This window comes from Mesoplodon densirostris, chromosome 4 (genome assembly GCF_025265405.1).
Source record: "Mesoplodon densirostris isolate mMesDen1 chromosome 4, mMesDen1 primary haplotype, whole genome shotgun sequence".
Classification (NCBI taxonomy): Eukaryota; Metazoa; Chordata; class Mammalia; order Artiodactyla; family Ziphiidae; genus Mesoplodon; species Mesoplodon densirostris.
In genome coordinates this window covers 68766683-68794021 of record NC_082664.1, presented here as the reverse complement: position 1 = coordinate 68794021, position 27339 = coordinate 68766683, and the positions used below count along the sequence as shown (strand labels likewise).

General features: G+C 39.1%; 1 protein-coding gene across 6 annotated transcripts in view; it reads left to right on the top strand.

The window, feature by feature from the left end:
• The window catches only part of NUBPL (NUBP iron-sulfur cluster assembly factor, mitochondrial), a 346077-nt gene that overhangs the window by 84924 nt on the left and 233814 nt on the right, over positions 1-27339 (top strand). For 3 of the 6 annotated variants that reach the window (XM_060096333.1, XM_060096335.1, XM_060096334.1), the window contains exons 2-3: positions 10509-10656; positions 14612-14646. In XM_060096333.1, coding sequence (XP_059952316.1) covers positions 10557-10656; positions 14612-14646 — 135 coding nt within the window. In that variant the 5' untranslated portion in view covers positions 10509-10556. Of the gene's footprint in view, positions 1-9806; positions 9953-10508; positions 10657-14611; positions 14647-27339 lie in introns of those variants that run through there. The other 3 variants (XM_060096332.1, XM_060096331.1, XM_060096336.1) reach the window with 3 other exon arrangements.

Below are 27339 nucleotides of genomic sequence, written 5' to 3'. Positions count from 1 at the left end.
TTGACTTGGATTGTTTCCAAAGATTCTAATAAGCACTATGTATTATATTTTTCCTGGGGTGTAGATAACTATATATGTGTGCAGTATGATTAGTTGAATGCTTCATATGTACTGAATCATCTTTCATAAACTGGGCTGATTTACAACTATGCAGTTAGCTGTTATTTAGAGTGTCACTGGAAAATTGTGTTACTTTTTATTTATACATTATGTACAAAAAATTGCTTTCTTCATATCTGTACCCACTCTGTAATGACCTATATAAGAAAAGAATCTGAAAAAGAGTGGATATATGTATATGTATAACTGATTCACTTTGCTAAACAGCAGACACTAACACAACATTGTAAATGAACTATACTCCAAAAAAAATTAATTAAAAAAAATCCACACACATACAAAAAGAAGTAAGTTCAGTTGTTACTAAGAAAAACAGATCTTGGTTTGTGATGTAAAGAGAGTCTTCAGGGCTTCCCTGGCGGCGCAGTGGTTGAGAGTCCGCCTGCCAATGCAGGGGACATGAGTTCGTGCCCCGGTCCGGGAAGATCCCACATGCCGCGGAGCGGCTGGGCCCGTGAGCCATGGCCACTGAGCTTGCGCATCCGGAGCCTGTGCTCTGCAACGGGAGAGGCCACAACAGTGAAAGGCCCGCGTACCGCAAAAAAAAAAAAAAAAAAAAAAAAAAAAAAAGAGAGTCTTCAATTCACTGCCTCCATGTCCCTATTCTCTAGCATCTGATACTATAATCTCATTTTATGGGGTTTGATAATTAATATTATAAAAATTAATAAATTATCAGTGCTCAAATAACATTTAACTCTTGACAAATGTTCAAAATACACAAAGGACTTGATTTCTTAACAAAATATGCATATTTTTTCATATGGCAAAAAAGAATTGCCCTTTTATGTCAATTATATTTCAATAAAAAAAAAAAAGAGGGACTTCCCTGGTGGCGCAGTGGTTAAGAATCTGCCTGCCAATGCAGGGGACACGGGTTTGAGCCCTGGTCTGGGAAGATCCCACATGCCACGGAGCAACTAAGCCCCTGCACCACAACTACTGAGCCTGCACTCTAGAGCCCGCGAGCCACAACTACTGAAGCCCACACGCCTAGAGCCCGAGCTCCTCAACAAGAGAAGCCACTGCAATGAGAAGCCCATGCACCACAATGAAGAGTGGCCCCCCTCGATGCAACTAGAGAAAGCCCGCATGCAGCAACCAAGGCCCAACGCAGACAAAAAAAATAAATAAAAAGAGAATCGCCTATAAGAAACCATACATTGACTATATTCTTATTTTTTTTAATATTTCAATCTTTTCTTTGTTGATTACGCATTTTTAAAAAATTTATTTTGCTTATTTATATATTTATTTGGCTGTGTCGGGTCTTTAGTTGCAGCATGAGGGGTCTTTGTTGAGGCATCCGGGATCTTTCGTTGATGCATGGGCTTCTCTCTAGTTGTGATATGCATGTTTTTCCTCTCTCTAGTTGTGGTGTGCGGGCTCCAGAGTGCATGGACTCTGTAGTTTGCGGCATGTGGGCTCTCTCATTGAGGTGTGTGAGCTCAGTAGTTGTGGCGGGTGGGCTTAGCTGCCCCAAGGCATGTGGGATCTTAGTTTTCCAACCACGGATCAAACCTGCGTCCCCTGCACTGGGAGGCGGATTCTATACAACTGGACCACCAGGGAAGACCCCTTGACTGTATTCTTTTTTTTTTTTTTTTCTTTTTGCGGTATGCGGGCCTCTCACTGTTGTGGCCTCTCCCGTTGCGGAGCACAGGCTCCGGATGCGCAGGCCCAGCGGCCATGGCTCACGGGCCCAGCCGCTCCGCGGCATATGGGATCCTCCCAGACCGGGGCACGAACCCGTATCCCCTGCATCGGCAGGCGGACTCTTAACCACTGCGCCACCAGGGAGGCCCCTGTATTCTTATTGAAGTCTGGGTTACTGAGTAGTTTTAGTTATCTATTGCTGTGTAACCAATTACCATGAACTTGGTGCCTTAAAACAACACATTTATTATCTCACAGTTTCTGTGGGTCAGAATTCCCAACACAATGTAACAGAGTCCATTGCTTCATGATCTCTCACAAGGCTAAAATCAAGGGGTCAGCCAGGGCTTGAGTCTCATTTGAAAGCTCAACTGGTAAGGATCAACTTCCAGTCTCACGTGGTTGCTGGCAGAATTCAGGTCCTTGCAGGCTGTTTTCCTGAGAACCGTTCTTTGCTGGCTGTCAGCTGTTCCCTTCCACATGGCCTTCTCCATAGGCAGTTTACAACATGGCAGCTTGCTTCATCAGAGCCAGCCAGGAGGTCTCCTAGAAAGCTAGAAGTTACAGTCTTATGTAATGTAATCACAGAAGTGACATCCTATCACCTTTGTTGTATTTTATTGGTTAGAACAAGTTACTGTCCTGCTCACACTCAAGGGGAGGGGATTACACAAGGGTGTGAATGTCAAGAGACAAGGATCATTTTGGCTTAGAGTCTGTTGAAAAAGAACTGATTAATTTGACATATGACATAAGCTACAAAGAGAGATGCCCACTAAGAAATTGTACTCAATTAATTCTATAATCCAGAAGGAATCGGTAGGAATGGCTTAATAGAATTTTCCAGTTAGCAATACAGTATCACAAACAAATAAAGGTAAACTACTAAGCACATTACTTTTTCTTTACTATTCTGCTCTTTCTCCAGTGCTGTCAGCTATGAAATGAGATAGCCTACATCAGACCCTGGAAAAGTGCTAAAGAGTTGTACTTCAGAAAAATGTTAGAGGAAAATACAATCATATATATATATATATATATATATGTTTTAGCAGCAAATGGTATACTGCAGCAGCAAATGGTGTTGATTTTGTTATATTGATAAATGATATCTATTAAAAATGGCATTTTCAACAGCACATGCCAGCATGTTACCCCACAAAAACAGCTCGAGTTAAATAAAATAGTAATTCTTGGATATGATTAGAAATTCACAAAAGAGATTAAGTGTGGCATTAATGTAATAAGGTTGTTGACTTTGAGTACTTGACAAAATTTCACCAGGTAATTAAAAGAGCTCTTTGTATTCTTAACAAGTCAAAACAGCAGCTATTAAACAATTTAGAACAATTATGCACAAAATGAACATTTTCTGTGTAAAAACATTTTTATCTGTTTTGAAGACTAGCAAAGACTGGAAAGCCTAAGATGGGAGAGATTAGTAATTATCAGTTCAGTGTTTGGATTGTTGAGTTATAGTTAGTGGATGGCCTCTACGACTGAGAATAAGTTCCTTAGCCTGAATGGGTGGTCAGGAAAATCCTATTTTGTTTTTATTTTTAAGCTGCAGAAGAAGATGCCATGGAAAATGGACCCAAATACTGCCTGTAAGGTTGGTTGGTATGAACTGGACCATTTCCAGCAGCTTAAGAGTTGTGTAGAAGGCTGAAGACAAAGATACACTTCATATTTTTAAGTTTGCCAGTCTGTCTTAGAGCACATTGATTTTGTAACCCTTAATGTCGGTATTTCTGCTCTATTGCTCTAAATCAGACTATATTTTGAGACATTAGAGTGATTTGGTAGGAGTTTTTCACTTACATAAAAGGATTGAATAAATTTTGTGCCTGCAAAAATTTATTATGACATATCATGTATAATATCTATGGTTAATAAATCCTAAATAGAAAAGGTCAATAAATGAATTGACGAGATTTGGTACTACAATGCCAAGTAGACTAAGATATTATGTAAGCCACATGAATATAGAGGACATTCTCAAATTGTGGTCACAGCTTAAAACAGACAAAAGTCTACATTATCTCCTTTTTCCTGAGGAAAATAGAACTTCACATTAGCTGAAGCGTAGGTTTGGTATCTTGATGGGGCTCTGCTTTGTCATTGTCCTTGGAATGTTCTCTAAAGTGCACAGGAAAATTTTCTTCTGAGTACAGAATGAAGTAATGTTTTAGCAAAGTCTTGTAGAAATGTATGTCTTCTCATCTCTAGTATGCAATTGAAGGGTAGGAAGGACACGGCTGAAAAATATAGGTTTGGTACTTGGAGAAAATGAAATAAAAAAGCAAAAGCCTGGGAATACTAAGGCCCTGGGTATAACAAGTATTTGCCTGAGGTGACAAATACTTTTCCTAAATTCTGATAGTGTGGCTTCTATTTCAGGATAGGATCTTCTTTGAAGCATTAAAAAGAGACTATATTCAGTTATAACAGGAGCCCTTGACCTTTGTCCAAGGATTCAGTTCAATCTTATAAATCAGAAATTCAAATGTCAAATCACCCATGATTTATCCTGCTTTGGATACTGGCATTTAGAAACCCATCCTGTCTCATTCTAGAGGTGGATTTTTAGTCATTTGGAGGCATATTCCCAGATGCCCATCCAGTCTAAGAGCATACAGGTATCTCCCCCTCTTTTTGAAAGTTCACTTTATGCCACTTTGGTTTTATGAAGGACCTACATAAGAACCTATTTTCACTAAATGAAAGAAATCTGAAGAGGATTTTTGCTTTTATGAAAAAAGGTGAAAAGTGAAAATAGCATTCAGCATTTATTTTACAGCGAGTGGCTATGGAGGCAGTGCCCCCCTGAGCAGCGAGAGTGGCATCCCAAGCTCCTTCTCCGGGAACTACACTCAGCATCTCAGCATCAAGCTACCATAGCTTTGAACTGTGTCTGTGAGCATCTGTGCTTTATGTTGATTTATTTTGTGCATCTGTTAGTAAGATGTGTCCTAAGATGATTGCTTCTTTGCCTTACACCATTTCAGCTTACAAAAGGTTTCATAGGAACTCTCTGTACATACATTTGCTTTGTGTAATTTTTTTTTTTTTCTTTTTGCGGTATGCGGGCCTCTCACTGTCGTGGCCTCTCCCGTTGCGGAGCACAGGCTCCGGACGCGCAGGCCCAGCGGCCATGGCTCACGGGCCCAGACGCTCCGCGGCATATGGGATCCTCCCAGATCGGGGCACGAACCCGTATCCCCTGCATCGGCAGGCGGACTCTCAACCACTGCGCCACCAGGGAGGCCCTGCTTTGTGTAATTTTAAAAAATAAGAATGAGGAACTTTTTTTTTTTTTTGTGGTACGCGGGACTCTCACTGTTGAGGCCTCTCCCGTTACAGAGCACGGGCTCTGGAGGCACAGGCTCCACGGCATGTGGGATTTTCCCGGACCGGGACACAAACCCGTGTCCACTATATTGGCAGGCGGACTCTCAACCACTGCGCCACCAGGGAAGCCCAAAGAACTTCTATGACAGGACTACTTTATGTGAGCTGAGGTACTGAAAGGCCAGCAAAGTCTTCAATATGGGAAAATCCACAAACTTTCTAGACCAGATTTCCTACAGAGAGACTGGCTCATTGGGAAGCTATTCTCCTAAGCAGAATTACTCTATATTTTAATGTGAACATTTGTATTAGATGTAGATAAAGCCAGTTTCATGCTTAGTCATGAATAGAGAGATTTGGAAACAAATCACACTATGGGGCAAAGTAGGGTCAATGAATGGGGTTGTCATTTAGACAAGTCCATGGATGGGGTGGGGTTTTCTTTTCAGCGAGCCCTTTGAACAGGATGAGAGGTTCAGTTGGAGACAGTCACCTGAAACTGAAGGAACTAGCACTAGTTTTCGAGCTTTATTTAGAATATTCAAGAGACTGGAAACTGTCCACAACACCTTATTCTTCCTTAGTGAGTTGAGCAAAGGAATGAAACACTGAGGCAGTCCTGAGGCTTATGGGCAGGGAATAAGGCAGGCTCCTCATTTGTGGGTATCTGAACTTTCAGTGAGTCCTTGGTCACCTGAGAATATAAATATATACATACATATATGTATATATATATATGGATATATATGTATTTTAGGGAGGGTAATCTAGCAGATACAAATACTTCCTTTTTAGAAAACAGTATAAGATATTACCCTACACATAGGAGACATACAAAACAATCCTCTTTGTTTTGATCAGTATTTGTAAAATTCTCTCAGGGTGGTAGAAACTTAATCTTGATAAGTACAGATTCCACCATAGATACCAGGGTTGTGTCTATGTAGTGTCCAGATGTCCACATGGTGATGTGAATTAATCCTCAAGGTCCTTGTCTATCCATACCAGCATCCATTGTGATGCCACACACTTAACCATGAAGATTGTTGCCAAGTCTTGACCATTTTCTTGACATTAAGCTCTCTTTAAGGATCAGCTTTCTCCCAGCCAGTCCTGTGGCTCTTTGTAGGGGGCAAACCCTATGAAGCTGCCTCAGGCTGTCTGCCTAAACACAACACTCAACCATTTTCATTCTGTAGTCCTGCCACTACACTGAGTTCTTTCTGGGAATGGGGGCATTGATTTTGTTGTTCTTCAATCGCCCAAACTGATTTGGGGCTTTCTTGTTCCTTTTCCTCACTGGGGCTAATCTTGGGGGAGAGGCAGTTAAAGTGTATGGGGTTCCTTCTTAGGAGCTGTAATAGGCACAGATTATTCTCACTTCAAATGAAAGAAATCCTAACCAACAGCGGTTTAAACAAGTAACTATCTCACACAACAAGAGGTCTGGAGACACAGGCCAGGACTGGCATAGCAGCTTCACTATGTAACCAGGAATTCATCTTCCTGCCATACTTCCACTTTGTTACCCTCAGCTATTGGCTTTTGTCATTGTGTTTGTCACCACTGTGCTTGTCATGTCCGAATGGGGAAGGGCTATATGAGGTACAAGGAATTATAAGGGGAAAATCCTCTATAAATGTTACAAAATATATATCACCATGGTTACAAGTACACAGAAACACACCCAAATTAGGCCAAGGTAGAAAGAGAATTTGTTGGTTGGATGTAAGTATATCTCATGGACCTAAGGATAGGAAGTATAGCTGAACTTCACTGTGGACTAGAAGCAGGAACTGGAAAGCTGTTATGAATCAGTACAGCTGTTATCCCTTCCTTTTCTGGGCACATGATCTCTTATGGTCTGCTTTATTTTTCTTTCTTGGCATCGGCTTTTTCTACTTCTCTGTGTACAAAGTAGAAAATGGTCACTTTAGCCTTATCAGTTCAAAGGCAAACTAAGATTGAGTAGCAGCTCTGATGTTTTAAATTCTCTGGGGAAAGAATATGATTGGTCCAATTTTGGTGGTATGTCAATCTTTAATCCAATCAGTAACCATGGAGATGGGGTCAAATGATTTAGCAGTTCTTAGGAACTAAAGGAGAATACTCTTGAGAAAGGGCCATGGGTGTGTGTGTGTGTGTGTGTGTGGCAGTGGTTGTTGGAGAAGAAACAATGGACAGCTCTACTACTCTCTTGATACCCTAATTTGCTGAAGGATAAATCAAATTAACCATTCATTCATTCTACAGACATTAGTCTCACTTGTTCTTCCCCTTATGCTCTCTCTGAGAGTGTCAGCACCGCTCATCTAGTTGCCTACATTATAAACTCTGTACAACCCAATAAGCAACACAATAGCTAATATTTATTGAGTATGTGTACTATGTGATAGGCATTCTATGTGCATTATTTTAAATTCAACCACATGACAACTCTACAAATAGGTATTATCTATTTTCTAGATAAGCAAAGTGAAATTTAGAGACGTTAAGTCAAGCTTTCAACATCTCTTTCGGATTACTGCAGTAACCTCCTGTCTCCCTGCCTCTGATCTGACCCCTCCTATCCTTTTTCTGCCTGTCAATCATAGTGGTATTTCTAAAACACAGGGCCTCCCTGGTGGCGCAGTGGTTGAGAGTCCGCCTGCCGATGCAGGGGACACGGGTTCGTGCCCCGATCCCGGAGGATCCCACATGCCGCGGAGCGGCTGGGCCCGCGAGCCATGGCCGCGGAGCCTGTGTGTCCGGAGCCTGTGCTCCGCAACGGGAGAGGCCACAGCAGTGAGAGGCCCGCGTACAGCAAAAAAAAAAAAAAAAAAAAAGAATAAAACACAAATCTGATCATGCTGCTTTCCTGCTTAAAACCCTTCTATGGTTCCCTCAGGATAAAGTCCGAATTCCTTTGCATGATGTATAAAGCCTTTCATGATCTGGGTAGCTATCACCCTACCAATCTCTATCCTCATCTCTTTCAGTCTTGCACCTCACAGTCTATCCTCAAGCCACACAGATTATTTGCAGTTCTTAACAATTCATTTCTTACTTCTGCACAACAACCCTGTAGCCATTCTCCCTGCTGACTCCTACACATTACCCACACGCAGGATTAAGCTTAGATGTTACCCTATTCAGCAGTCTTCTCTGATTGAATTCAGTGCTCCTCCTTTATACTTTTGTATCACTCAGTGATTTTCTCCTATACTTATCACACCATACTGTAATTGTTTGTAAACTTATTCTGTCTCTTGCACTGGATTGTAAAGTCATTGAGTGGAAAGATTATGTCAGGTTTAGTATTGAAAACCCTAAGATTAGGGTAGTGCTTGGTGCATAATAGTTGCTCAATAAATATTTGTTACATGAATGAATCTTTGGTAGAATTCTGGAAGAACTTGAAAAGCTACCTGGAGAGAAAGAGATTTTCAATATTTCTTGTTTAGTAAATGGATTATTCTGACAGCTATTTCCCCTTAGCCCTATTTTTTGGCTTATAATTTATAAAATTGAGCAGATGCAAATTTAAAAATGGATAAAATTAACTGTGAAAACACATCACAAAGTAATAAAATAAAAAAGTGATATAAAACAATAAGTAAGAGTGTTAAACCTAATGTAAGAAGAAGAACGCTGAATGCAGGGACAAAGTTGTGAGATTGGGGGGGAAAGCAAGGAACTGAAAATTCTTTTCACTGCTTACTAAATTGAATGTACATTGCTGGTAATATTTCATTTAATTCTTACAATAATTCTTTGAGGTTGATATGTTATGCCTGTATTAAAACTAAGGAAATTAAAGCTCAGATTAGAGCAAAATAAGCTGAATGATTACACAAGAGACTCTCTACAGATAAGCACATAAAAGAAATGAAAATCAACCTTAGAAAATATTGTGGAGAATATGCAAAGGTAAACCACTCTACACCCTAAATGATTCTTTTGCTGGGTCTGGGCTCCTGTATCAGCTTTCCAGCTTTCTCTCCTAAAGCGATTTCCTTCACTTTCACCTTCTTTGAATGTAGGGATATGTCCTTCCTTTTACCTGGATGAATTCCATTTCCTTCCTCAAGCTTTGTCTCACTTAAGTTGCTTCTTGAGTGAAATTTGCTTCATTAGACCCGCTTTCTGATTTAATTAAACTTTTTCGACCCTAGCAAAGCACCCCGACTTCTCTCTCAGAGAATTATCAGCAACACAGCAGTAAATGTCAACACAAAGCCGACTATTACTGTAGATCACTCAGGGGGGAAAAGAACAAAAGATAAAATCCTTAACAGTGGCAGTGTTTAAGTGACTATATTCTGCGCTGTGAGAACGCCTGGAGTCATTTTTAACTTCCACCATTTCCTACTTCTCATCTGGGTCAGTTTTCTAAACTTTCTAAGTCTCAGTTTTCTTACCTATGAAAAGAGGATCCTAGTAAGAGTCTCCTACCTACCTACTCCAGAACTTCTGTGAGGGCCAAATTAGAGGAGGTACGTGAAAATGCTTCCCAAACATTTGGTAAAACGCTGTAAAATGGTAAAAACGCTGTACCTGGCTACAGACGAGATCACGACAAGTTGTATTCCTGGGTTGAAGAAACTCAAAGGAGGCTAGTCGTTAAGGAGAGGAAGCTGAGCGTTGCCATGTGACGTCATCACCCAGCGCTTGCCGCGACGGTTTCCGGGTTGGGCTCAAGGCAGCGTTCTGCGTCATGGGAACTTGGCAGCGTTTGCTGCTTTTTGCGGGGGCGTCGCTTCGGGGCTACGGCGGCGCCTGTGTCCCGCTTGGGGGAGGCCGAGTGTTGGTTTGGGGGCGCCAGGTCCGTGGTGCTGCAGAGCAGGTGGAGGCGGGCGGGTCCGAGACGCTGGGGCGCCAGGGCTGCGGGTGCTTTGGAATTGCCTCTTGCCGAGGACTCGCTTCACTGCCTCGTGGGCACCCGCCCCCTTGGCGGCTCAGTGAGACCCCAGTTCTGGACGTCCCCACCCAGGCGGGCCCCCAGTGGGACCAGGCCGAGGCTTAGAGGGGCGTAAAATAGATGGTTAGAACATGGATGTGTGACTTGCACTTGTTTTCTTAGTGTTGGTTTATTTAGAAAATAGGTTAAAGAGAAGGAAAATACGTGGAGGAGTTAACTCTGGAAAGAGGCAGCTTATTTACTTTCCATTTTTAACGTCTGCATATCCTGGCAAATAAATTTCAGTTTAAACAATGTGTCTCTGCAATTGTGATCAATAGCAATAGGTAAATAACACTTAAGGCCTAAATAGTGGAGATGAGCAGAATTAGAGTAGAAAAGAAAGCCCTGTTAATTGCAAGTACCGAATTGTTTTTACTTTTACAGCGTGATAATGGAGATGGCTTGTTTTAAAACTGTTTTTTTTTTTCTTCTCCTTAAGTTCTCTGGTGCTGAGAGTGAGACCCTAAAACAAAGAAGAACACAAATCATGTCTCGAGGACTTCCAAAGCAGAAACCAATAGACGGTGTTAAACAAGTTATAGTTGTGGCTTCTGGAAAGGGTGGAGTTGGAAAGTCTACTACAGCAGGTATTATAGGATATTAATTCTCATCTTGATTAGGACTTTATGCCAGCTGGCAAGTGCACAATATTAAAATTATAGTTTTGTTCTTAAAAAAGTATTTGTGAAGTTCCTAACAGCTGCTTCCTTAGATGAGGAGTTGGTAGTGATTGGGAGCTTAGATTTTGGAGGTAGACAAAACTAGATATGTAGCCAGGTCTTTGACTCCTTAACTGAGGAAAAGGTGGTCAGGTTGCCCATCACATCTTCAGTTTACTTAACTGTAAAATGGCAATGATCATAATCTTTTTCATAGGATGGTTATGCAAATTAATTAAACAATCTAACTACTTAGCCCACTGTCTCATACATAGTAAGTACTCAATATTTGGTTGCTGTTATTATTATTATTAAACATTTAGTAAGTTTAACACTAAATTTATTTCTGTTCTTTGATGTTCTTTTCTAGTCTTTTTCAGTGTACACATAGCTAAGTAGTTGCAATGAGATTGTTTACATTATTGTGGCTTATTTTCATTTAACCATAATATAATTTTCAGCATTTATAAAGTCAACATAGATCTAATATTTGAAAATGTTTTAATTATTTAAAATATCTTTTAAGCTTTGTATCTTTTATATTAATATACTAGAGCAGAGAATTTGTTTTTTGGTGGCTTTTTAAAATTGATTATAGATTTCATTGTGACTGAAATGCTGCTTTCAGAACCCATAAAAGAAGTGCCCCCAGAAATAGAAGAGTTACCATCCAGGACTAATGACCAGGTATTCCCAGATGTTTTCAAAAGAAACTTTTTATTTCTAACAAAAATTTTCAGTGTAATAATGTAAAAAGGTAACTCCCCTCCTTCCAATTCAACTCAACAGAGGCAACTTGTATTATTAATTTGGAGTCATAAAGCTCTCAAGTCTTATTGTTGCCTCATTTAAAATTTTCAGTCATTTTAATAGGAATGGCTTAATTCAGGTCTTATCCAACCTATCTTTTTTGCAGTTGATTTTAAAAAAGTAACCATCCTTATTTCATTTTGTTAATTTTGGCACAGTTCTACACTGTTAAAGATCTTTTATGTATTTATGTATGTATTTTTTTTTTAGCTTTTGACTCAAATTTCTGCATTTTTTAAAAATTGAAGTGTAGGGCCTCCCTGGTGGCGCAGTGGTTGAGAGTCCGCCTGCCGATGCAGGGGATACGGGTTCGTGCCCCGGTCTGGGAGGATCCCATATGCCGCGGAGCGGCTGGGCCCGTGAGCCATGGCCACTGGGCCTGCCCATCCGGAGCCTGCGCATCCGGAGCCTGTGCTCCGCAGCGGGGGAGGCCACAACAGTGAGAGGCCCGCATACCACAAAAAAAAAAAAAAAAAAAATTGAAGTGTAGCTGATGTACAATATTATATAAGTTTCAGGTGTACAACATAGTGTACCATTTTTAAAGGTTATAGCCCATTTATAGTTATTATAAAATATTGGATATATTCCCTGTGTTGTACAATTTTTCCTTGTAGCTTATTTATTTTATACATAGTAGTTTGTACCTCTTAATTACCTACTCCATCTTGCCCTGCCCCCCTAAGATCTCTAAATTTTTTTTTTTTTCCTCAGATAGTAAGCTAAAGTAGGGGCATATATGTACCTTAAAATTCCTTAGTTCCATTGAAACCAATGACATTTTCAAATAAAAAGTGCCGGGTACAGAGTTCTGTGACTTTCACTAGAGATCTTGTGTCTTGACTCAAAGCCATATTTGGTAATTCCTAGATGCAGCAGTTTTATAGTTGTACAACCAGCTACAAATCCAACTGTATAGTGTTATTAGCTCCGTTTTTTTTCCCATTTTGACCTGAATGTAATTGTGGAAGAGTTTTTCAGCTGTTTTGAAGAAATTAAGATTTACTAAGTATTGTAGTTATGATAGACCCCTAATATACTATTTGATAGATACTATATTATTATTAAAAATAATTAGTTAGTGATTGTTCTTAATGAATTTATGCCATATCCTACACATTTTGGCTTTCTTTCTTAAGGACCTACCATCCACCTATTTGGTATTTTGTTTTTAAAATTTGGAAGCTCTTAGTTTTTGGTTCTAGAATCCACCTCTACTTGTGTTTTGAAAATTCAGAGTACATTTACCTGTATTCAGTGGTGTGAATCCTTTTGCAAGCTCTGTGTTTACTTGGACTGGTTAAAGATGGAAAGTGTTTTCATGATAATAGCTATAAGTTCTTTGGGTTTTGTGCAATATAGTTTGTTGGGTCTGTAGGCTAGCACTTGTGTAAAACAAATTGTTCATTGTTTTTGGTTGTAAGATCATCTGTTATCATGGAATGTGACAGCAGTTAGACAGGAAAATATATGAGAAAATGTACAGTGTTTGACACATAAGTGCTTCAGTAAGTGTCCCTTCCTTGCTTTTTTTTCTTTGTTAGCATCATACCACTTGTCCCAAATAATTGGCCTATGTTGTTTCATAACAGCTCTATCTGCATACATAAGCCTTAGAAATAGATTGTTTCTATGTAACTCTGTTGGTATTCTATTTCTTTCCATTATATGTATTTATTCCTGTTCCAAACTATCTCAAAATACTTCCTATTTGAATATGTATGCTGGAGATATTTTGTATTAAAATGATGACATTTGATTAATACAGACATGCTCTGTGATTCTATTGTGTAAATGCAGAAAGACCCTCACATTAAAATGAATTACTCTCTAAAAGTTTCTGCCTAAAAGTTGGATTATGTTTAACCTGAAATTCAGAATTATTTTATAATTTATAAAAATTAATTTGTCAAGTTCCATGCCTTAGGCATAATACTATAGTACATACAGTATTTGATTTAATTCTCACAACAGTTATGAAATAGGACCTCATTTTATAGAGGAAGAAACAGGCTTGGGGTAAAATATTCTACTCAAGACTATAAAACAGAGAGTGGTGAAACTGGGGTTTGAACCAGGTCATCCTTGAAAGTTTATGCTCTTAAATACTTTAAAGGAAACAATATCGGCATCATTTATAACACTGTTCTGTAAGGAATTGTGATCCACAGTATGAGGGTCTATTTATTTATCAGTTTTGGGAATGTGTTACTTTTGGACCTCTTTTTCATCTCAGATGTAGCATATACTTATTGCTGGGCTAAAGGTGGTTTTGGGGACTACTGCTTTCCCCCTTTATGTCTTTGGGATTCACTAACAATAGGTACTTTTGGGAAAATGTTTCACTGCCTTGCCTTTTACCTTCCTTTCTTCCCTCTGCTCACTGGTCCAACCTTTCATTTACATGGGTATTTGTGAGTTAGATATTTGGAATTCCTGCATTACCAGCATTTATTTTTAAAAAGCAATAGGATCACATCCATTTTTATTTATTAAAAAGTAGGTAATTTTTCTGCAAAATATATTTTTGAAAATAATTGAATGATATATACCATTAACATCATTTTAAAAAAAACTTGGGTTGGGCCTCCCTGGTGGCGCAGTGGTTAAGAGTCCGCCTGCCGATGCAGGGGATACGGGTTCGTGCCCCGGTCTGGGAGGATCCCATATGCCGCGGAGCGGCTGGGCCCGTGAGCCATGGCCGCTGGGCCTGCGCATCCGGAGCCTGTGCTCCGCAACGGGAGAGGCCACAACAGTGAGAGGCCCGCATACCGCAAAAAAGAAAAAAAAAAAAAAAAAAAAAAACTTGGGTTATTTAAATACAATTGTAACAGATGATAAATGGATTATTTAAAATGATAATTTTGGGGCAGACATCTACTGTTTATGTTGAAATGTTACTTTCTTTTTTGTGTTTTTTACTTTCTGTATTCTCTCCATGTCCTTGTTTTTTATAATGGAGATATATTAAAACCTTACTTGCCTTGGTTGTTACATTGAACATATTAAAAGACAAAATGAATTTTAGTAGAAGGAAAGTTACTAAATTTAATTACTTTTTTGTTTCTTACAGTGAACCTTGCACTTGCTTTATCAGCGAATGATTCGGTAGGTATTTATTAATAGAAATACTAATTTATTAAAATGTTTTTTAAGGCAATGATTAAGAGCATACTGATGTTTTTCATTTACTCTGTCGGGCATATAGTGTAGCTCTAGTCATTCGCATGTCTTTAAAGAACTCAAAAATCTGCCATAAGTACTGGTTATATTTAATAATGATGATGAACATGGAAGGGGACCACTAGTCAAGGAATTCAGGCAGCCTCTAGAAGCCAAGGAAGTGGCTTTTTCCTTAGAGCCTCCAAAAGGTATGTAATCCTCTCAGCACCTTAATTCTAGCTCATTGAAACCTATTTTGAACTTCTGTGATAATTTCTTACAGTAGGAGTGGGAAACTGATACAGGAAGTCAATTTACTTAGTTCTTAAATTTCTGAAGGTGTCTTTATTTTGCCTTAATATATGATAGTTTGACTAGATGTAGAATTCCAGGTTTATAATAATTTCCTCTCTGAACCTTGAAAATAATGTTGCATTTTCTTCTAGCCTGCTAATGAGATGTCTGATGCTAGTCTGATTTATATTGCTTTGTAATAACCTGTGTTTTTCCCTTTAAAGCTTTTAAGAGTTTTCTTTATGTCTTTAAGTTTAGAATAGTCACAAATATGTGTCTGGTTGTTGGCTTTACATTTTTTTACCTGTTTGGAAATTGGCCAAACAATACAAGGCTTGAGTCTTTTTCAGCTCAGGGAAAATTTCTTCATTGATTACTTTTTGTGATGTGTTTGTTCTTTCTCCAGAAACCTATTAGGTAGATATTGACCCTTCATGCTTGTTAATTTTTCTCTCATGTTTTCCATCTCTTTGTCTTTTGCTCTGTGTTTTGGAAGATGTCTTAGACCATTTTCCACACTGCTATATTGGGTTGTAGTTGTTATTTAGCCCTTCCAATTTTTATTTTTAATTTGGAAATGATATTTTTTCCAGTTTTCCAGAACTGTTTTATTTTCCAATTGCTTTCCACTTAAAAAAAAAAAAAAAAAAGGTTGCACCATTCGTTTGAGTCTCTCTGAGGATGCTAATTAGAATTAATAAAAAATGTTCCTTTTAATGATCTCTGTTTACTTAGCATGGTGGTTCTTATAATGTGGTCCTCAGACCAGCAGAATCAGCATCACCTGGGAACTTGTTAAACATACAAAATCTTGAGCCCCAGACCTACTGAATCAGAAACCCTGAAGGTGGAGTCCTACAGCCTGTGTTTTAATCAGCCCTCTAGATGATTTTGATGCATGCTAAAGTTTCAGAACCATGGATGTAGAGTTTTTTAAAACTCTAAATTGCTAATGGCATCCTTTTTTGTTTTCTAGTGTGATTATATTTTTAATTTAGTTTTAAGCTATTTTTTCTCTTGTTTCAATGGGAATTTGGAAGAGAGATATTCATGTATGATTAGGCAACCTTATTGAAATAAAAGCCAATAATATTTATTTTCTTGGCTGCGCCCTGCAGCATGCGGGATCTTAGTTCCCCAACCAGGGATCGAACCGTTGACCCCTGGAGTGGAAACTCAGAGTCCTAACCACCGGACTGCAAGGGAAGTCCCGCCAGTAATACTTTTTAAAAAATAGTTTTTATTAGAGTACTTAGTTATCTTGGAGAAGGGACCCCATCTTCCTTAAAGAAGGGAGGAAACAAGGAAAATTCAATGGATGAGAATGTAAATAAATTCATAGGTGTGGGGATCTTTTAATTTGGTTATCATTTCAGCCAAAGCTTTGATTCTTAAGACAATGCGAAGTAACTATATAAGACGCGATCGAAGGATGAAAAGAATAGTTAAAAAGGGGTTGATTCTTTCATGTTAGATGTTGCTAGTTTTGATGAGATGGTAGCCCAGATTTTTTTTTTCTTTTTTTTTCCCTTTCAGGGAGCAGGGATGGTCAGCTTCATATTTAATGCTTTAGATGTATGACAGGGAAATTGGCAACAAGGAAGGAAAAACAGTGTTTTTCCCTGGGCCAGTTTTTCAGAAAGCATTTTAGTGTCCTTAAGTGTTTTTAAATATGTTTGTAAAATCTACTTTAGGAAGGGCTTAAGTATTCTGTTATCCAGATGAAGGTTTCTTTTTTCATTTCTTGATATTTTGTAGCAAAGTTAGTTTAGAAATTAAAAAGAAGAAAGCCAGGAAATTTGAGCAGCATGCTATGAAACTCAAAGATAATCTGACATAATACAGTGTTTTACAATTGGCTACTGTCTTGTCCTCTTAGTCTATATATACTTAGGAAAGACCACTTTTATACAGCATGTATACTTGATTAATACTGTTTTTGATTTGGGACCAGCATGTCTGGCTTAAACTGTGATCTGCCAGATGACTGCCTGTGTATAGAAAAGAAGATAAATCATTATAAATATATGATTTATATGTATCTGGCATAGTCTTATAATCTGTATTGCCCAACTTAAGATGTTATTAATATTACACTTATTTAGAGGACATGTTTGGTCTTTAGGGAAAACTCAAAGTTCCTCCAAGCCCTTCTCATTGCCTGAGCTGATATATATAGATGGCTTATGTCCAAGGACATTTATTGGGACATGGTACTAGGGTATGTTGCTTTATGGGCTGAAAACCTCCAGTTAGGATGATGTCTTTGGAGCTGATCTAGTGATTCATTCCCATGGAGTCTTAATTCCATGGAGCTTATATTGTAAGAGGGGTCTCTGACCTGCTTACCCTTAGGCCAACTTTTGTTTTTTTACATCTTTGTTGGAGTATAATTGTTTTACAATGTCGTGTTAGTTTCTGCTGTATAACAAAGTGAATCAGCTACATGTATACATATATCCGCATATCCCCTCCTTCTTGAGCCTCCCTCCTATCCTCCCTATACCACCCCTCTAGGTGGTCACAAAGCACCGAGCTGATCTCGCACTAGCTATCTATTGTACATTTGGTAGTGTATATATGTCAGTGCTACACTCTCACTTCATCCCAGCTTCGCCTCCCCCCCCCACCCCACCGCTGTGTCCTCAAGTCCACTCTCTACATCTGTGTCTTTATTCCTGTCCTGCTCCTAGGTTCATCAGAACCAGTTTTTTTTTTTAATTCCATATATATGTGTTAGCATATGGTATCTGTTTTTTTCTTTCTGACTTACTTCACTCTGTATGACAGACTCTAGGTCCATCCACCTCACTACAAATAACTCAATTTCATTTCTTTTTATGGCTGAGTAATATTCCATTGTATATATGTGCCACATCATCTTTATCCATTCATTGGCTGATGGACAGTTAGGTTGCTTCCATGTCCTTAGGCCAACTTTACCAAATTTCTCCTATTTTCCTTGGGTTGGTGCTTGCCCCTTTTCAGCATTGGAGTGGGAAGATCTAATAAGATTAATTTGTTGGTCTAGGGGAAACAGGTCCAGGAAGTTATTCATTTTACTTTTAATGTTGGCCTCTAAACTGGGTTATGTAAACCCCAAGGGGTATGCAAGATAGGCCATTGGAATGTAGAAGGGAAATTTATCTTTTCTTTTCTTTTTGTAAATTTTTGAATTTTATTTTATTTATTTGTTTTTATACAGCAGTTTCTTATTAGTTATCCATTTTATACATATTAATGTATACGTGTCAATCCCAATCTCCCCATTCATCCCACCACCACTCCCACCCCCTGCCACTTTCCCCCCTTGGTGTCCATACGTTTGTTTTCTACATCTGTGTCTCTATTTCTGCCTTCAAACCAGTTCATCTGTACCATTTTTCTAGGTTCCACACATATGCGTTAATATACAATATTTGTTTTTCGCTTTGTGACTTAACTTCACTCTGTATGACAGTCTCTAGATCCATCCATGTCTCTACAAATGACCCAATTTCTTTCCGTTTAATAGCTGAATAATACTCTATTATATATGTACCACATCTTCCTTATCCATTTGTCTGTCGATGGGCATTTAGGTTGCTTCCATGTCCTGGCTATTGTAAATAGTGCTGCAATGAACACTGGGGTGCATGTGCCTTTTGAACTATGGTTTTCTCTGGGTATATGCCCAGTAGTGGGATTGCTGGCTCATATGGTAATTCTATTTTTAGTTTTTTAAGGAACCTCCATACTGTTCTCCATAGTGGCTGTATTAATTTACATTCTCACCAACAGTGCAAGAGGGTTCCCTTTTCTCCACACCCTCTCCAGCATTTGTTGTTTGTAGATTTTCTGATGATGCCCATTCTAACTGGTGTGAGGTGATACCTCACTGTAGTTTTGATTTATATTTCTCTAATAATTAGTGATGTTGGGCAGCTTTTCATGTGCTTCTTGCCCATCTACATGTCTTCTTTGGAGAAATGTCTATTTAGGTCTTCTGCCCATTTTTGGATTGGGTTGTTTGTTTTTTTAATATTGAGCTGCATGAGCTGTTTATATATTTTGGAGATTCATCCTTTGTCCGTTGATTCATTTGCAAATATTTTCTCCCATTTTGAGGGTTGTCTTTTCGTCTTGTTTATGCTTTCCTTTGCTGTGCAAAAGCTTTTAAGTTTCATTAGGTCCCATTTGTTTAGTTTTGTTTTTACTTCTGTGACTCTAGGAGTTGGATCAAAAAAGATCTTGCTGTGATTTATGTGAAAGAGTGTTCTTTGATGCTTTCCTCTAAGAGTTTTATAGTGTCCGGTCTTACATTTAGGTTTTAATCCATTTTGAGTTTATTTTTGTGTATGGTGTTAGGAAGTGTTCTAATTTCATTCTTTTACATGTAGTTGTCCAGTTTTCCCAGCACCACTTATTGAAGAGACTGTCTTTTCTCCGTTGTATATCCTTGCCTTCTTTGTCATAGATGGTTGACCATAGGTGCGTGGGTTTATCTCTGGGCTTTCTATCCTGTTCCATTGATCTATATTTCTGGGTTTTTTTGCCATATTGTCTTAATTACTGTAGCTTTGTAGTATAGTCTGAAGTCGGGGAGTCTGATGCCTCCAACTCCATTTTTTTCCCTCAAGACTGCTTTGGCTATTTGGGGTCTTTTGTGTCTCCATACAAATTTTAAGATCTTTTGTTCTAGTTTTGTAAAAAATGCCATTGGTAATTTGATAGGGATTGCATTGAATCTGTAGATTGCTTTGGGTAGTAGAGTCATTTTCATGATGTTGATTCTTCCAATCCAAGAACATGGTATATCTCTCCATCTGTTTGTGTCATCTTTGATTTCTTTCATCAGTGTCTTACAGTTTTCTGAGTACAGTTCTTTTACCTCCTTAGGTAGGTTTATTCCTAGGTATTTTATTCTTTTTGTTGCAATGGTGAATGGGATTCTTTCCTTAATTTCTCCTTCTGATCTTTTGTTGTTAGTGTATAGCAATGCAAGAGATTTCTATGCATTAATTTTGTATCCTGCAACTTTACCAAATTCACTGATTAGCTCTAGTAGTTTTCTGGTGGCATCTTTAGGATTCTCTATGTATAGTATCATGTCATCTGCAAACAGTGACAGTTTTACTTCTTCTTTTCCAATTTGTATTCCTTTTATTTCTTTTTCTTCTCTGATTACTGTGGCTAGGACTTCCAAAACTATGTTGAATAATAGTGGCGCGAGTGGACATCCTTGTCTTGTTCCTGATCTTAGAGGAAATGCTTTCAGTTCTTCACCATTGAGAATGATGTTTGCTGCGGATTTTTCATTTATGGCCTTTATTATGTTGAAGTAGGTTCCCTCTCTGCCCACTTTCTGGAGAGTTTTTATCATAGATGGGTGTTGAATTTTGTCAAAAGCTTTTTCTGCATCTATTGCGGTGATCATATGGTTTTTATTCTTCGATTTTTTAATATGGTGTATCACATTGATTGATTTGCGTATATTGAAGAATCCTTGCATCCCAGCATAAATCTCACTTGATCATGGTGTATGATCCTTTTAATGTGTTGTTGGATTCTGTTTGCTAGTATTTTGTTGAGGATTTTTGCATCTATATTAATCAGTGATGTTAGTCCGTAATTTTCTCTTTTTGTAGTATCTCTGTCTGGTTTTGGTGTCAGGGTGATGGTGGCCTCATAGAATGAGTTTAGGAGTGTTCCTTCCTCTGCAATTTTTTGGAAGAGTTTGAGAAGGATAGGTGTTAGCTCTTCTCTAAATGTTTGATAGAATTCACCTGTGAAGTCACCTGGTCCTGGACTTTTGTTTGTTGGAAGATTTTTAATCATAATTTCAATTTCACTGCTTGTGATTGGTCTGTTTATATTTTCTGTTTCTTCCTGGTTCAGTCTTGGAAGGTTATACCTTCCTAAGAATTTGTCCATTTCTTCCAGGTTGTCCATTTTATTGGCATAGAGTTGCTTGTAGTAGTGTCTTAGGATGCTTTGTATATCTGGGGTGTCCGCTGTAAGTTCTTTTTCATTTCTAATTTTATTGATTTGAGTCCTCTCCCTCTTTTTCTTGATGAGTCTGGCTAAAGGTTTATCAATTTTGTCTTCTCAAAGAAGCAGCTTTTAGTTTTATTGATCTTTGCTATAGTTTTCTTTGTTTCTATTTCATTTATTTCTGCTCTGATCTTTATGACTTTTTTCCTTCTACTAACTTTGGGTATTGTTTATTCTTCTTTCTCTAGTTTGTTTAGGTGTAAGGTTTGATTGTTTATTTGAGATTTTTATTGTTCTCGAGGTAGGATTGTATTGCTATAAACTTCCCTCTTAGAACTGCTTTTGCTGCATCCCATAGGTTTTGGATTGTTGTGTTTTCGTTGTCATTTGTCCTAGGTATTTTTTGATTTCCTCTTTGATTTCTATAGTGATCTCTTGGTTATTTAGTAATGTATTGTGTAGCCTCCATGTGGTCGTGTTTTTTACGTTTTTCCCCCTGTAATTTATTTCTAATCTCATAGCGTTGTGGTTGGAAAAGATGCTTGATATGATTTCAATTTTCTTAAATTTACCGAGGCTTGATTTGTGACCCAAGATGTGATCTATCCTGGAGAATGTTCCGTGTGCACTTGAGCAGAGAGTGTAATCTGTTTTTGGATGGAATGTGCTATAAATATCAATTAACTCTATCTCGTCTATTGTGTCATTTAAAGCTTGTGTTTCCTTATTAACTTTCTGTCTGGGTGATCTGTCCATTGGTGCAAGTGAGGAGTTAAAGTCCCTCACTATTATTGTGTTACTGTCAATTTCCTCTTTTTTTTTTTTTTTTTTTTTTTTTTTTTTTTTTTTTTTTTGCGGTATGCGGGCCTCTCACTGTTGTGGCCTCCCCCGTTGCGGAGCACAGGCTCCGGACGCGCAGGCTCCGGACGCGCAGGCTCAGCGGCCATGGCTCACGGGCCCAGCCGCTCCGCGGCATATGGGATCCTCCCAGACCGGGGCACGAACCCGTATCCCCTGCATCGGCAGGCGGACTCTCAACCACTTGCGCCACCAGGGAGGCCCGAATTTCCTCTTTTATAGCTGTTAGCAGTTTCCTTATGTATTGAGGTGCTTCTATGTTGGGTGCGTATGTATTTTTATTTGTTATATCTTCTTCTTGGATTGATCCCTTGATCATTATGTAGTGTCCTTCCTTGTCTCTTGTAACATACTTTATTTTAAAGTCTATTTTAGCTGATATGAGAATTGCTACTCCAGCTTTCTTTTGATGTGCATTTTCATGGAATATCTTTTTCCATCCCCTCACTTTCAGTCTGTATGTGTCCCTAGGTCTGAAGTGGGTCTCTTGTAGACACTATATATAGGTCTTGTCTTTGTATCCATTCAGCGAGCCCTATGTCTTTTGGTAGGAGCATTTAATCCATTCACATTTAAGGTAATTATCAATATGTATGTTCCTATTACCATTTTCTTAATTGTTATGGGTTTGTTTTTGTAGGTCCTTTTCTTCTCTTGTGTTTCCGACTTGGAGAGGTTCCTTTAGTATTTGTTGTAGAGCTGGTTTGGTGGTGCTGAAGTCTCTTAGCTTTTGCTTGTCTGTAAAGCTTTTGATTTCTGCATCGAATCTGAATGAGATCCTTGCTGGGTAGAGTCATCTTGGTTGTAGGTTTTTCCCTTTCATCACTTTAAATATGTCCTGCCACTCCCTTCTGACTTGCAGAGTTTCTGCTGAGAAATCTGCTGTTAACCTTATGGGAGTCCCCTTGTATGTTATTTGCCATTTTTCCCTTGTTGCTGTCAATAATTTTTCTTTGTCTTTAATTCTTGTCAGTTTGATTACTATGTGTTTCGGCATGTTTCTCCTTGGGTTTATCCTGTCTGGGACTCTCTGCACTTCCTGGACTTGGGTGGCTATTTCCTTTCCCGTGTTAGGGAATTTTTCGAGTGTAATCTCTTCACATATTTTCTCGGGTCATTTCTCTCTTTCTCCTCCTTCTGGGACCCCTATATTGAGAATGTTATTGCCTTTAATGTTGTCCCAGAGGTCTCTTAGGCTGTCTTCATTTCTTTTCATTCTTTTTTCTTTATTTTGTTCCACAACAGTAAATTCCACCATTCTGTCTACCAGGTCACTTACTTGTTCTTTTGCCCCAGTTATTCTGCTATTGATTCCTTCTAGCGTATTTTTCATTTCAGTTATTGTAATGCTCATCTCTGTTTGTTCTTTAATTCTTCTGGGTCTTTGTTAATTATTTCTTGCATCTTCTTGATCTTTGCCTCCGTTCTTTTTCCAAGGTCCTCTATCATCTTCACTATCATTGTTCTGAATTCTTTTTCTGGAAGGTTTCCTATCTCCACTTCATTGAGTTGTTTTTCTGGGGTTTTATCTTGTTCCTTCATCTGGTACATAGTCCTCTGACTTTTGATTTTGTTTATCTTTCTGTGAATGTGGTTTTCATTCCACAGGCTGCAGAATTGTAGTTCTTCTTCTGCTGTCTGCCCTCTGGTGGATGAGGCTATCTAAGAGGCAAGCTTCCTGATGCGAGGGACTGGTCGTGGGTAGAGCTGGGTGTTGATCTGGTTGGCAGAGCTCAGTAAAACTTTAATCCGCTTGTCTGCTGATGGGTGGGGCTGGGTTCCCTCCCTGTTGGTTGTTTGGCCTGAGGCGACCCAGCACTGGAGCCTACCCAGCTCTTTTGTGGGGCTAATGGTGGACTCCAGGAGGGCTCACGCAAGGGGTACTTCCCAGAACTTCTGCTGCCAGCGTCCTTGTCCTCATGGTGAGCCATAGCCTCCCCCCGCCTCTGCAGGAGACCCTCCAACACTAGCAGGTAGGTCTGGTTCTGTCTCCTGTGGGGTCACTGCTCCTTCCCCTGGGTCCCAATGCACACACTACTTTGTGTGTGCCCTCCAAGAGTGGAGTCTCTGTTTCCCCCAGTCTTGTCGAAGTCCTGCAATCAAATCCTCCTAGCCTTCCAAGTCTGATTCTCTAGGAATTCCTCCTCCCATTGCCAGACCCCCAGCTTGGGAAGCCATACATGGGGCTCAGAACCTTCACTCCAGTGGGTGGACTTCTGTGGTATGTGTTCTGCAGTTTGTGAGTCACTCACCCAGTGATTATGGGATTTGATTTTATTGTGATTGCACCCCTCCTCCTGTCTCATTGCGGCTTCTCCTTTGTCTTTGGATGTGGGGTATCTTTTTTGGTGAGTTCTAGTGTCTTCCTGTCAATGATTGTTTAGCAGTTAGCTGTGATTCTGGTGCTCTTGCAAGAGGGAGTGAGCACACGTGGAAATTTTTCTTTTTTCTTTTTATTAATTTTTATCTTTTAAAATTTATGTTTTTATATATACTCATTAATTTATACTAAATTAGTATAGTAGCTCTAATAAAAAATATCAACGGGTATCTTAACATATATTGAGGTTGTATACCTAAACATTTTTTACTGATTGGGGTGTATGATCAAAAAAGTTTGGGTGTCACTGGCCTAGGCTAAAGGAATTTCTGTGCTGGATCATATGCCAGTTGGAAAGAAGACTACTTTGTAGATGGAGGTAAAGGCCTTGTAGGAATAGGGTTTGGGTTTTCCTTGCCTTTTCCTTGCCCTTTGTACTTTCCTTGGAGGATGTAGAAGGTAGTATTGCAGAGTAGAATTTGGGATTATGTCATGTGTGCCATGCATCTAAATATTATATCCCATGGTATGTTGGAGCTGGCTCATGCTTGTTCTGAGAGCTGATTGTTAAATTTCCAAGAATTTTGCAAACCAGTTGATATCATGTTGTTAGCTTGAAATAGGCCATGGTGGGAGTATTTAAACCATAGAAATTGGAAAATACTGAAAATTAGACTCCCCTCCTCACCTTGGGCCGTTGTTAAGCATTTACTGGCATACCCACTGATCATACATATTGACAGTCATATATTTTAGTTTTTCTTTTTTCTGTCTTCTTAACCACCTTTATTATGGATCTCATTTTCTACAATATAAATTTAATAAACAGTGAGAAGAGCACTGAAGCTGGAGAGGGAAAGGTAAAGGTCACCAGAAACTACTGATAAGCTCTGTGAGATTCCTAAGTCAATTTATTTCTGTTCATTTTAGTTCAACAGACATTTATTGAGCGCCTGTAACACTCATTGCCAGACACCCTGGGTATAAAGAAAAGTAAACATGCCTACTAAGACTACATTCACAAAACAGTGTTTTGTGTGTGTATATATAATTATATGTGTATATATCTCTGTGTATGTCTGTGTTTGTGTATTTTGGTGGTTTATAGCTGAATTAGGTTTAATAATAGTTTCTCCTGTGGGTAAGTGTAAATTAAAGTAATACTTAATAAGGTTTTATTGTGCTTTATAACAGAGTAGACACACTGTGTACTCTTAAAGTTTTTTTTTTTTTTTTTTTTTTTTTTATGGCTGTATTGGGTCTTTGTTTCTGTGCGAGGGCTTTCTCTAGTTGTGGCAAGCGGGGGCCACTCTTCATCACGGTGCGTGGGTCTCTCACTATCGCGGCCTCTCTTGTTGCGGAGCACAGGCTCCAGACGCACAGGCTTAGTAATGGTGGCTCACGGGCCTAGTTGCTCCGCGGCATGTGGGATCTTCCCAGACCAGGGCTCGAACCCATGTCCCCTGCATTGGCAGGCAGATTCTCAACCACTGCGCCACCAGGGAAGCCCCTAAAGTTTTTATAATCTAGTAAAGACAAGAGGAAGATAAATGTCTTAAAATGATGAGCTGTGTTCAAGGTCAAATGTAATAGTGTTTCTGTCTAAGGTGACTAACTTTTATTCCAGAGAAAAGCAGTCTTTTTTCATAGAGCAAGTTCGTGAACATAATTGTATTTGCCGCTCACAGAACCCTGTAATGCAGTGCACTTAGTATTTATCAGTTTTACAGTCTTTATTGATTCTGCCCTATCCTTGTCACATTTCATTAGCCAGCAAATAAACTTTTTTAGTCTCTGCAATATTTTTCCAATATGTATCTTTCTATTTTCACTGTTCCCACTCTAATTAAGGGTCACATTACTTCTTTTTGGCTCATTCATTCAATTATACCTCAGACAGTTATTGAGTGCCTGCTCCTTCCCAAGCACTTTCCTACTTTGGAGGATTTAGAAATGAATAAGACATAGAAATGAATAAGCCCCTTTTAGGGACTCACAGACCAGCAGACCACTGCAATGACCTCTTACCTGCCAAAGCTCAAATCCATTCAGTACATAATGCCAGATTACTCTTACTTAAGCACCACTGGAACCTTATTTTCTCCCCACTCAGAGTCACTGCTTAATGCCTTTGCTGGGATTCAAGATCCTCTATGATCTGGCCCCCATCCACCTTTCTGGGTTTACCTTCAGCTCTTCTAAATGGTCCCTGTGCTCTAGCAAGTCTACATTACTTGCTGTTGCCAGTTTGGGCTTGGATATATTATGTTCTTGATAGCTTACAGCCTTTCTTCTATGTTTCTACTGGAGCGTTCTCTACATCTTCTTCAGCTTTACACGTCCTATCCTCCAGGCTGCCATGTATGGCTATGCTGGTTATATCCTGCCCAAGAGTACTTGTCAAGGGAATCGAATGATGACAGAAATCCAGGCTACCCTCCTCTTCATGTGCACCCGCAGACTGCTTTCTAATTCACACAGAGGCACTGTATGAGCTAGCCTTACCCTGAGAGGTAGCTTAGTGAAGTGCTCCCCTGAATTCCCTCCAAGTGAGGGTCTTTTTCCATCTTGTGAAATCCAATAGCACTATTTATTGTTACTATTATTATGTACCCATGTAGCCATTCTGGCCATTTTTATAATAACAAATAATAAAACTAACATTTATTGAACATTTATAATATGTCAAGCACTGTTCCTCATGACGTGGTTCTTAATTCATTTATTCTTCATAGCAACCATATAGGAATAGATACTATTATGATCCCTAATGTAGATAAGAAGCAGAAGCACCTGGAGGCTGAGTATTTTGCCCAAGCTCACCCAGGAAGTAAATGGCAGAGCCAGGTTTGAATGCAGCCTAGATCCTGTGCTCTTAACCTACTTGTTATACTGCTCCTATGTTGTCTAGTTTCTTATGATTCAGAACTGTGTCGTCTTCATTCTTGGCTATCCTTAGCAGCTAGCACAGTGATTTATGACTTAGGAAATAGACAACAAATGTTTGCTACATGGATTTGCGTGCATAGATGGGTTTCATAGTATGTAAGTGCAAAGTTTTGTTTTGTTTTGCTTTGGTTTTTGAGGAGTGCTGTGGGATGCGAGGGCTTCTTGTGGCTTGGTGGCCTGCACACTGTTCTTTTCCTGTTTCTTAAAAGGTAGTGTGCTCCATGATTCTACTTGGCCCTTTTCTC